Raw genomic sequence first — 12738 nt, forward strand, 5'->3', positions numbered from 1 at the left:
ACTAACCCTACTCCATAACCTACCTATCACTCTCACACACACACACACACTAACCCTAACCCATAACCTACCAATCACACACACACACAAACACTAACCCTACCCCTAAACCTACCCATCACACACACACACGCAAACACACACACACACTAACCCTACCCCTAAACCTACCCATCACACACACACACGCAAACACACTAACCCTACCCCATAACCTACCCATCACACACAAACACACACACACACACTAACCCTACCCCTAAACCTACCCATCACACACACACACGCAAACACACTAACCCTACCCCATAACCTACCCATCACACACACACACACACACACACACACACACTAACCCTACCCCTAAACCTACCCATCACACACACACACGCAAACACACACACACACTAACCCTACCCCATAACCTACCCATCACACACACACACAAACACTAACCCTACCCCTAAACCTACCCATCACACACACACACGCAAACACACACACACACTAACCCTACCCCTAAACCTACCCATCACACACACACACGCAAACACACACACACACTAACCCTACCCCTAAACCTACCCATCACACACACACACGCAAACACACTAACCCTACTCCATAACCTACCTATCACTCTCACACACACACACACTAACCCTACCCCATAACCTACCCATCACACACACACACAAACACTAACCCTACCCCTAAACCTACCCATCACACACACACACGCAAACACACACACACACTAACCCTACCCCTAAACCTACCCATCACACACACACACGCAAACACACTAACCCTACCCCATAACCTACCCATCACACACAAACACACACACACACACTAACCCTACCCCTAAACCTACCCATCACACACACACACGCAAACACACTAACCCTACCCCATAACCTACCCATCACACACACACACACACACACACACACTAACCCTACCCCTAAACCTACCCATCACACACACACACGCAAACACACACACACACTAACCCTACCCCATAACCTACCCATCACACACAAACACACACACACACACTAACCCTACCCCTAAACCTACCCATCACACACACACACGCAAACACACTAACCCTACCCCATAACCTACCCATCACACACACACACACACACACACACACACACACACACACACACACACACACACACACACACACACTAACCCTACCCCTAAACCTACCCATCACACACACACACTAACCCTACCCCTAAACCTACCCATCACACACACACACGCAAACACACTAACCCTACCCCATAACCTACCCATCACACACACACACACACACACACACTAACCCTACCCCTAAACCTACCCATCTCACACAAACACACACACACACACACACTAACCCTACCCCATAACCTACCCATCTCACACAAACACACACACACACACACTAACCCTACCCCTAAACCTACCCATCACACACACACACGCAAACACACTAACCCTACCCATCACACACACACACACACAGATTCAAACACACTAACCCTACCCATCACACACACATAAACTAAACCTACCCCATAACCTACCCATCACACACACACAAACACACACTAACCCTACCCATCACACACATCTTTCTGCATTTTTACATTTTCAAAAAAATATAATTTAGTATGTTTATTAACCCATTTCCCTCATGGGGAACCGCTGGCTGATCCTCAAAGTACGTGATCTCAGGTTTTACCATCCTTGTGGAGACATGTACATCCCCACAATGTAATATAAACCTGTACACACACACACACACACACACACAGCAGAGCGCACCTTCCTGGAGTCCCAGGGTTTGAGCAGGCGTCCTTCACCCGGGCCGTTCTCCTCGATGGGAGGAACCGGATAGGATAAAACTGCAGGAGGAGAACAGAACCTGTCAGAACCCACTCACACACACACACACACACGATGGCGGTCACATGTGAGGCGTGTCGAAGCCACTGACCGGTCCGTCTGCCCTGCGCAGTGAGCGAGAGTCCAGCAGAGAACGGGTCTGCAGCCGGCGGGTTCATCACACTCGTGTGGAGCGCAGAGTCCGAGTTCGTTCTGCAGACACAGAGAACCAGACGCGTCAAACACACATCAAGACAAGTCTGTAATTTACTGATACAGATTTAAGACCTTTTTTTAAGATAATGTTCAAATGTAATTTTCAATGCTTACACCTTGGAACCCATTTCAAGCTTTGCGTTCTGTTTTCTGTAGAACGGTGTGTGTTAGCGGCCGCTAAGTTAATAACTAATGATCTTTACAACGGAAGTGAATCAATCAAAACTAACTTTATCTGGACAATAACTTTATTCTAGAGCTGCTGTAAAGCCAAAACAATCTCTGTTACGGTAATCTCCTATTATCACTGTAAAGCTGCTTTGAAACAATCTATATTGTTAAAACGCTGTATAAATAAAGGTGACGACTTTTTTAAGACTTGCTCAAATTAATACCATATGTGCATACAGAACAAACCTATACAATCTTAAAATGAATCAAGCATCTCAGATTGTTTGGCATAATTTACTATAATACTCAATACACAGGCCTCCTTCCCTTCACCTCTGGACAGATTCAACATTATCAAAATGATTCCAGTTCACATGGATCCGTGGAAACGACTAAATATTCTGTATTGTGAATATTTAAGGACAGACAAGTAATTAGGCGATTCCACTTTGTAAAGAAAGACTACCCGCCTGAACACATAAAACACGCATACCTATAGACTAAACACACGCCGTCAGCGTTTCACAGATTCACGTTTTTGAAGTTTACACGGAGATGATAACGATATTTCAAAAAAGGAGCTTTCAGTGAGATGTTGTCTGGCTGCAGTACCAAACGTTTCCACTAGATGAAATTAGTCTCCAATTAATTTCCAATGCCCTCATTTTGGACCGCGAGAAGTGCGATTACTTTTTCAGGACCATTTAACCTCTTCGAATCATGTCCATGATTTTTTTGTGTGTTCACATTTCAAGTGCCAAAAACTTTACCAATTTTCGTACCATTCCAATAAAGTAAAAAAAAAAAAAACGGGGTAAAAAATTACCTAAGATCACAATTAAATTTTTAGACTTTAAGGAAAGATTCTGGGTGTGTAAGAACTGGACTGGTTGAAGATTGCAGATGTTCAAAAACAAAAAGGCTCATCTAGTATGAGTGATCAGGAGAGAGTCGTCACCTGTTGAGGGCGCCGGTGGGCAGCTGGTGGAACATCTGGCTCTTGTCCGAGGGAAAGTTACTGTTCCAGTTCCTTCGTGATTGACAAAAAAACGCCTGTTATTTCCAGAACTGAGAGCAGAATAAAGAGACGAGCAGCTTGAGAAAGAACCAGAGGAGAGAAAGAACCAGAGGAGAGACAGAACCAGAGGAGCGAAAGAACCAGAGGAACGAAAGAACCAGAGGAGCACCAGAACCAGAGAAGCGACAGAACCAGAGGAGAGAAAGAACCAGAGGAGCGACAGAACCAGAGGAGCGAAAGAACCAGAGGAGCGACAGAACCAGAGGAGCGAAAGAACCAGAGGAGCGACAGAACCAGAGGAGAGAAAGAACCAGAGGAGCGACAGAACCAGAGGAGCGAAAGAACCAGAGGAGCGACAGAACCAGAGGAGCGAAAGAACCAGAGGAGCGAAAGAACCAGAGGAGCACCAGAACCAGAGAAGCGACAGAACCAGAGGAGCGAAAGAACCAGAGGAGCGAAAGAACCAGAGGAGCGAAAGAACCAGAGGAGCGAAAGAACCAGAGGAGCAAGAGAACCAGAGGAGCAAGAGAACCAGAGGAGGAAGAGAACCAGGAGCGAAAGAACCAGAGGAGCGAAAGAACCAGAGGAGCGAGAGAACCAGAGGAACGACAGAACCAGAGGAGCGACAGAACCAGAGGAGCGAAAGAACCAGAGGAGCGAAAGAACCAGAGGAGCGAAAGAACCAGAGGAGCGAAAGAACCAGAGGAGCGAAAGAACCAGAGGAGCGAAAGAACCAAAGGAGCGAAAGAACCAGAGGAGCAAGAGAACCAGAGGAGCGAGAGAACCAGGAGCGAAAGAACCAAAGGAGTGAAAGAACCAGGAGCGAAAGAACCAGAGGAACGACAGAACCAGAGAAGCGACAGAACCAGAGAAGCGAAAGTTCCAGGAGCAAGAGAACCAGAGCGACAGAACCAGAGGAGCGACAGAACCAGAGGAGCGAGAGAACCAGAGGAGCGAGAGAACCAGAGGAGCGACAGAACCAGAGGAGCGAGAGAACCAGGAGCGAAAGAACCAGAGGAACAAGAGAACCAGGAGCGAAAGAACCAGAGGAACAAGAGAACCAGGAGCGAAAGAACCAGAGAAGCGAAAGAACCCAGAGGAGCGAAAGAACCAGAGGAGCGAAAGAACCCAGAGGAGCGAAAGAACCAGAGGAGCGAAAGAACCAGAGGAACAAGAGAACCAGGAGCGAAAGAACCAGAGGAGCGAAAGAACCAGAGGAACAAGAGAACCAGGAGCGAAAGAACCAGAGGAGCGAAAGAACCAGAGGAGCGAAAGAACCCAGAGGAGCGAAAGAACCCAGAGGAGCTAAAGAACCAAAGGAGAGCAAGAACCAGAGGAGAGAAAGAACCAGAGGAGTGAAAGAACCAAAGTAGTGAAAGAACCAGGAGCGAGAGAACCAGAGGAGCAAGAGAACCAGAAGAACCAGAGAACCAGAGAAGCGAAAGAACCAGAAGAACGAAAAAAACAGAGGAGCGAGAGAACCAGAGGAGCGAAAGAACCAGAGGAGCGAAAGAACCAAAGGAGTGAAAGAACCAGAGGAGCAAGAGAACCAGAGGAGCGAGAGAACCAGGAGCGAAAGAACCAAAGGAGTGAAAGAACCAGGAGCGAAAGAACCAGAGGAGCGAGAGAACCAGAGTAGCGACAGAACCAGAGGAGCGAGAGAACCAGGAGCGAAAGAACCAGAGGAACAAGAGAACCAGGAGCGAAAGAACCAGAGGAGCGAAAGAACCAGAGGAGCGAAAGAACCCAGAGGAGCGAAAGAACCAGAGGAGCGAAAGAACCCAGAGGAGCTAAAGAACCAAAGGAGAGAAAGAACCAGAGGAACGAAAGAACCAGAGGAGCGAAAGAACCAGAGGAACGAAAGAACCAGAGGAGCGAAAGAACCAGAGGAACGAAAGAACCAGAGGAGCGAAAGAACCCAGAGGAGTTAAAGAACCAAAGGAGAGAAAGAACCAGAGGAACGAAAGAACCAGAGGAGTGAAAGAACCATGAGCGAGAGAACCAGAGGAGCAAGAGAACGAGAAGAACCAGAGAACCAGAGAAGCGAAAGAACCAGAAGAACGAAAAAAACAGAGGAGCGAGAGAACCAGAGGAGCGAGAGAACCAGAGGAGCGAAAGAACCAGAGGAGCGAAAGAACCAGAGGAGCAAGAGAACCAGAGGAGCGAAAGAACCAGAGGAGCGAAAGAACCAAAGGAGTGAAAGAACCAGAGGAGCAAGAGAACCAGAGGAGCGAGAGAACCAGGAGCGAAAGAACCAAAGGAGTGAAAGAACCAGGAGCAAAAGAACCAGAGGAACGACAGAACCAGAGAAGCGAAAGAACCAGAGAAGCGAAAGAACCAGGAGCAAGAGAACCAGAGCGACAGAACCAGAGGAGCGAGAGAACCAGGAGCGAAAGAACCAGAGGAACAAGAGAACCCAGAGGAGCGAAAGAACCCAGAGGAGCTAAAGAACCAAAGGAGAGAAAGAACCAGAGGAGAGGAAGAACCAAAGGAGTGAAAGAACCAGGAGCGAAAGAACCAGAGGAGCAAGAGAACCAGAAGAACGAGAGAACCAGAGAAGCGAAAGAACCAGAAGAACGAAAAAAACAGAGGAGCGAGAGAACCAGAGGAGCGAGAGAACCAGAGGAGCAAGAGAACCAGAGGAGCGAAAGAACCAAAGGAGCGAAAGAACCAGAGGAGAGACAGAACCAGAGGAGCGATAGAACCAGAGGAGCGAGAACCAGAGAAGCGAAAGAACCAGAAGAACGAAAAAAACAGAGGAGCGAGAGAACCAGAGGAGCAAGAGAACCAGAGGAGCGAAAGAACCAGAGGAGCGAGAGAACCAGGAGCGAAAGAACCAAAGGAGTGAAAGAACCAGGAGCGAAAGAACCAGAGGAGCGAGAGAACCAGAGTAGCGACAGAACCAGAGGAGCGAGAGAACCAGGAGCGAAAGAACCAGAGGAACAAGAGAACCAGGAGCGAAAGAACCAGAGGAGCAAAAGAACCAGAGGAGCGAAAGAACCCAGAGGAGCGAAAGAACCAGAGGAGCGAAAGAACCCAGAGGAGCTAAAGAACCAAAGGAGAGAAAGAACCAGAGGAACGAAAGAACCAGAGGAGCGAAAGAACCAGAGGAACGAAAGAACCAGAGGAGCGAAAGAACCCAGAGGAGCTAAAGAACCAAAGGAGAGAAAGAACCAGAGGAACGAAAGAACCAGAGGAGTGAAAGAACCAGGAGCGAGAGAACCAGAGGAGCAAGAGAACCAGAAGAACCAGAGAACCAGAGAAGCGAAAGAACCAGAAGAACGAAAAAAACAGAGGAGCGAGAGAACCAGAGGAGCGAGAGAACCAGAGGAGCGAAAGAACCAGAGGAGCGAAAGAACCAGAGGAGCAAGAGAACCAGAGGAGCGAAAGAACCAGAGGAGCGAAAGAACCAAAGGAGTGAAAGAACCAGAGGAGCAAGAGAACCAGAGGAGCGAGAGAACCAGGAGCGAAAGAACCAAAGGAGTGAAAGAACCAGGAGCAAAAGAACCAGAGGAACGACAGAACCAGAGAAGCGAAAGAACCAGAGAAGCGAAAGAACCAGGAGCAAGAGAACCAGAGCGACAGAACCAGAGGAGCGAGAGAACCAGGAGCGAAAGAACCAGAGGAACAAGAGAACCCAGAGGAGCGAAAGAACCCAGAGGAGCGAAAGAACCCAGAGGAGCTAAAGAACCAAAGGAGAGAAAGAACCAGAGGAGAGGAAGAACCAAAGGAGTGAAAGAACCAGGAGCGAAAGAACCAGAGGAGCAAGAGAACCAGAAGAACGAGAGAACCAGAGAAGCGAAAGAACCAGAAGAACGAAAAAAACAGAGGAGCGAGAGAACCAGAGGAGCGAGAGAACCAGAGGAGCAAGAGAACCAGAGGAGCGAAAGAACCAAAGGAGCGAAAGAACCAGAGGAGCGACAGAACCAGAGGAGCGATAGAAACGGAGGAGCGAGAGCCAGAGAAGCGACAGAACCAGAAGAACGAAAAAAACAGAGGAGCGAGAGAACCAGAGGAGCAAGAGAACCAGAGGAGCGAAAGAACCAGAGGAGCGAAAGAACCAAAGGAGCGAAAGAACCAGAGGAGCGACAGAACCAGAGGAGCGAAAGAACCAGAGGAGCGACAGAACCAGAGGAGCGACAGAACCAAAGGAGCGAAAGAACCAGAGGAGCGACAGAACCAAAGGAGCGAAAGAACCAGAGGAGCGACAGAACCAGAGGAGCGAAAGAACCAGAGGAGCGACAGAACCAGAGGAGCGAGAGAACCAGAGGAGCGACAGAACCAGAGGAGCGAAAGAACCAGAGGAGCGACAGAACCAGAGGAGCGAAAGAACCAGAGGAGCGACAGAACCAGAGGAGCGAGAACCAGAGAAGCGAAAGAACCAGAGAAGCGAAAGAACCAGGAGCAAGAGAACCAGAGCGAGAGAACCAGAGAAGCGAAAGAACCAGGAGCAAGAGAACCAGAGCGAGAGAACCAGAGAAGCAAAAAAACCAGAGGAGCGAAAGAACCAGGAGCAAGAGAACCAGAGCGAGAGAACCAGAGAAGCGAAAGAACCAGAGGAGCGAAAGAACCAGGAGCAAGAGAACCAGAGCGAGAGAACCAGAGAAGCGAAAGAACCAGGAGCAAGAGAACCAGAGGAGCGACAGATGAAGCTTAAGATCAGAATCATTCAACCAGAACAAGACAGATAATTCTGTAGCAAATATTTATATTGCAGGGGAACAACTGTCAATGGTATCTGATTTTAAATATTTAGGTATAATAATTGATTCTAATCTTACATTTAAAAAAACAAATTAAAAAAGTTATAAAGATAGTAAAATTTTACCTGTCAAATTTCTGTCATATAAGAAATTGTTTGACTACAAAGGCAGCTACAATATATTTTAATGCTATGATCATGCCATATTTGTTGTATTATTTGACTAGCTGGGCACAAGCCTCCAGCACAACACTTAAACATGTGCAGTTACTGTACCATCAAGCTTCTAAGGTGCTTGATAGGAAGCCTAATACCTATCATTACTGCTACTGCTTAAAAAAACATAATTTAATGACTTGGGACAATCTTATTAAATTCACAGACTCTTGTCTTGTTTTTAAAATTTTACATGGCCTAGCTCCCCCACCACTTACTGCTTTTATAAAACAAAAAAATACTGTTATTAGACATACAAGGTCTGTAACAAGAGGGATTGTGTCGTACAAATGAGAAGAACTGCCTTTGGTCAGTCAGCTTTTTCTGTGAGAGCAGCACACACTTGGAACAGTTTGTCTAAGTCTATTAGAGACGTTGTTTCATATGGGCTATTTAAGGTCCTTCATTTCAGGGTCACACTCAGGGTCTTCGGGACCAAATGGTCCGGAAGGGTTTGATTCATATTTATTAAAAGAAAATCATATTTATTTTTTTTACTTGTTTTTTATAATATTTTTTCTTTTCTTTTTTGGTGTTTTGAGATAATTTAAGATTTATAATTAATATTTATGCAATAAATATGACCCATTTTCCCCCCATTGAATATAATAGAAAATAAAAAAATAAATTTTTTTTTTTTTTTTTTTTAAAGCTGTATTTCATTTTAGAGTCAAGCCTAGACCTCATAAAAGCAATTTTTGAAAATAGATGGATGCCATCTGGTGGACAAACTGAGCATTTTAAAAATGCAAAACCCATATGTAATCTGAATTAATTCGTTTGTTTATGTATAAAAGTGTGTTTGTGTGTGTGTGTGTGTGTGTGTGTGTGTGGATGTGTCTGTTTTGCACTCACTGTTGTGTGCTTTTTTTCTGGATCGTGGCTGATTTGTAGATTGTACGCACAAAAAAACTCTGTATTGTCACATTTTTGCCAATTTCCCATTCATTTCCTATGGCGGGACCATTTGGTCCCGAAGGCCCTGAGTGTGACCATTTTTTTTTACAACCACTTAGACTATTCAAATCCTGTCCCCAATTTTTTGGGGTGTTCATATACCAAGAACCAACAAAGTCACCAAATTTCGGACCATTCCGATGAAGCTATGATTTTACACATTTTTTTATTTAAATTCTTCGGGACCATTTGGTCCGAAGAACCCCAGAGGGTTACGATTAAATTAAAATCATGGCTAAAAGACAATCAAGTGTGTACTCATATTCTGTAGTTTTCTAAATCATCTGATTTAAGGGTTTGATTTGTTGTCCTTGTTTAATGTATTTTATGAACTTTTATGAAATGTGTTTTAATGTATGTATAAGTATTGTTGATTGTCTGAATGTATTTTATCAGTCATTACATCTGCCCAGTGACTGCAGTTGAAAATTAGCCAAGATGGCTAAACTGGCACATTTACGTAAGCGTTTATTAATGTGCACGGTCCCTGTACTTTAAAATGATTAAATAAATAAATTTAAAAAAAGACGAGGAACAGCAGCAAAGACTAAAGAGGAGGAACTCCTGAGAGACACGAACAGAAGAGCAGATGAGAAGATGCAGATCTGTTACTCTCTCACACACACACACACACACACACACACACACACACACACACACACACACACACACACACACACACACTCACTCACTCACTCACTCACTCACTCTCTCTCTCTCTCACACACACGTCAGTATGTCAGTATCTGCTGTAATAAAGATCTCAGTGACTCAGTGAATGAGCATCAGAACTGCATATAAATATGAGCATCTGCATCAGACTCGTCGTTCACTGACTCTGCTGACGGCTCTTTGAAACCCTTCTCATGGAAAGTGCCGCATCACTATGAGCGAATATGAGTGTGAACCAATGAGACGGTACCTTCTCCAGCTGGGGTCAGGGGGCGGAGTCAGATACACAGCGCTGCTGTGAGGGTTGTCCATCTGGGGTCAGAGGTCAAGGACACAAACAACACACACACACACACACCTGTACTCACATAATAAATCTCATCGAAAGAGATTAAGGAAAACCTGATTCCTCATAATTAGTTGATTATTAATTAGTGGTGCAACAGATCACAAAATTCACGGTTCGTATCATTTACGTTTTTTGAGCCACGGATCTGATAATTATTCAGATCAGCAAAAAAAGAAAAAAAAAGAAGATGATATATATATATATATATATATATATATATATATATATATATGAGGTGGTGGGGGGGGGGGCTATAACTTTGCTTTTATACACAAAACACTCCTATTATTAATGTTCACCAATATTGTTCACTCCTATTATTAATTTTCACTCCCATTATTAATGTTCAATCCTATTATTAGTATTCACTCCTATTATTAATGTTCACTCCTATTATTAATGTTCACTCCTATTATTAATGTTCAATCCTATTATTAATGTTCACTCCTATTATTAATGTTCACTAATATTATTAATGTTCACTCCTATTATTAATGTTCACTCCTATTATTAATGTTCACTCCTATTATTAATGTTCACTCCTATTATTAATGTTCACTCCTATTATTAATGTACACTCCTATTATTAATGTTCACTCCTATTATTAATGTTCACTCCAATTATTAATGTTCACTCCTATTATTAATGTTCACTAATATTATTCACTCATATTATTACTGCTCACTCTTATTATTAATGTTCACTCCTATTATTAATGTTCACTCCTATTATTAATGTTCACTCCTATTATTAATGTTCACTCCTATTATTGATGTTCACTAATATTATCCACTCCTATTATTAATGTTCACTCCTATTATTAATGTTCACTCCTATTATTAATGTTCACTCCTATTATTAATTGTTCACTCCTATTATTAATGTTCACTAATATTATTCACTCATATTATTAATGCTCACTCTTATTATTAATGTTCACTCCTATTATTAATGTTCACTCCTATTATTAATGTTCACTCCTATTATTGATGTTCACTAATATTATCCACTCCTATTATTAATGTTCACTCCAATTATTAATGTTCACTCCTATTATTAATGTTCAATCCTATTATTGATGTTCACTAATATTATCCACTCCTATTATTAATGTTCACTCCTATTATTATTATTGTTCACTCCTATTATTATTGTTCACTCCTATTATTAATTGTTCACTCCTATTATTATTGTTTACTCCTATTATTATTGTTCACTCCTATTATTAATGTTCACTAATATTATTAATGTTCACTCCTATTATTAATGTTCACTAATATTATTAATGTTCACTAATATTATTCACTCATATTATTATTGCTCACTCTTATTATTAATGTTCACTCCTATTATTAATGTTCACTCATATTATTAATGTTCACTCCTATTATTAATGTTCACTCCTATTATTGATGTTCACTAATATTATCCACTCCTATTATTAATGTTCACTCCTATTATTAATGTTCACTCCTATTATTAATGTTCACTCCTATTATTAATTGTTCACTCCTATTATTAATGTTCACTAATATTATTCACTCATATTATTAATGCTCACTCTTATTATTAATGTTCACTCCTATTATTAATGTTCACTCCTATTATTAATGTTCAATCCTATTATTGATGTTCACTAATATTATCCACTCCTATTATTAATGTTCACTCCTATTATTAATGTTCACTCCAATTATTAATTTTCACTCCTATTATTAATGTTCAATCCTATTATTGATGTTCACTAATATTATCCACTCCTATTATTATTATTGTTCACTCCTATTATTATTGTTCACTCCTATTATTATTGTTCACTCCTATTATTATTGTTCACTCCTATTATTAATTGTTCACTCCTATTATTATTGTTCACTCCTATTATTATTGTTCACTCCTATTATTATTGTTCACTCCTATTATTAATGTTCACTAATATTATTCACTCCTATTATTAATGTTCACTCCTATTATTAATGTTCACTCCTATTATTAATGTTCACCCCTATTATTAATGTTCACTCCTATTATTAATGTTCACTCCTATTATTATTGTTCACTCCTATTATTATTGTTCACTCCTATTATTATTGTTCACTCCTATTATTAATGTTCACTCCTATTATTATTGTTCACTCCTATTATTATTGTTCACTCCTATTATTATTGCTCACTCCTATTATTAATTGTTCACTCCATTTATTATTGTTCACTCCATTTATTATTGTTCACTCCTATTATTATTGTTCACTCCTATTATTAATTGTTCACTCCTATTATTATTGTTCACTCCTATTATTATTGTTCACTCCTATTATTATTGTTCACTCCTATTATTAATGTTCACTCCTATTATTATTGTTCACTCCTATTATTATTGTTCACTCCTATTATTATTGCTCACTCCTATTATTAATTGTTCACTCCATTTATTATTGTTCACTCCTATTATTATTGTTCACTCCTATTATTATTGTTCACTCCTATTATTATTGTTCACTCCTATTATTATTGTTCACTCCTATTATTATTGTTCACTCCTATTATTATTG

General features: G+C 41.9%; 1 protein-coding gene and 1 long non-coding RNA gene across 2 annotated transcripts in view; both read right to left on the minus strand.

The window, feature by feature from the left end:
- Positions 1–1791, minus strand: part of LOC143738096 (uncharacterized) — a 2212-nt gene extending 421 nt beyond the window's left edge. The window contains exons 1-3 of the long non-coding RNA XR_013203832.1: positions 1572–1791; positions 933–1441; positions 1–823 (exon numbers count right to left, since the gene is read on the minus strand). The exon at positions 1–823 is cut by the window's left edge and continues 421 nt beyond it. This is a non-coding gene — a long non-coding RNA (uncharacterized LOC143738096). The remainder of the gene's footprint in view (positions 824–932; positions 1442–1571) is intronic.
- The window catches only part of LOC143738088 (CREB-regulated transcription coactivator 2), a 55230-nt gene that overhangs the window by 18568 nt on the left and 23924 nt on the right, over positions 1–12738 (minus strand). The window contains exons 4-7 of the mRNA XM_077229980.1: positions 10087–10148; positions 3230–3301; positions 1997–2097; positions 1825–1904 (exon numbers count right to left, since the gene is read on the minus strand). Of these exons, the coding sequence (XP_077086095.1) occupies positions 1825–1904; positions 1997–2097; positions 3230–3301; positions 10087–10148 (315 nt within the window). The remainder of the gene's footprint in view (positions 1–1824; positions 1905–1996; positions 2098–3229; positions 3302–10086; positions 10149–12738) is intronic.

This window comes from Siphateles boraxobius, unplaced genomic scaffold, assembly GCF_051911475.1.
Source record: "Siphateles boraxobius isolate OS27281-9 unplaced genomic scaffold, OSU_SipBor_1 137, whole genome shotgun sequence".
Taxonomy (NCBI): domain Eukaryota; kingdom Metazoa; phylum Chordata; class Actinopteri; order Cypriniformes; family Leuciscidae; genus Siphateles; species Siphateles boraxobius.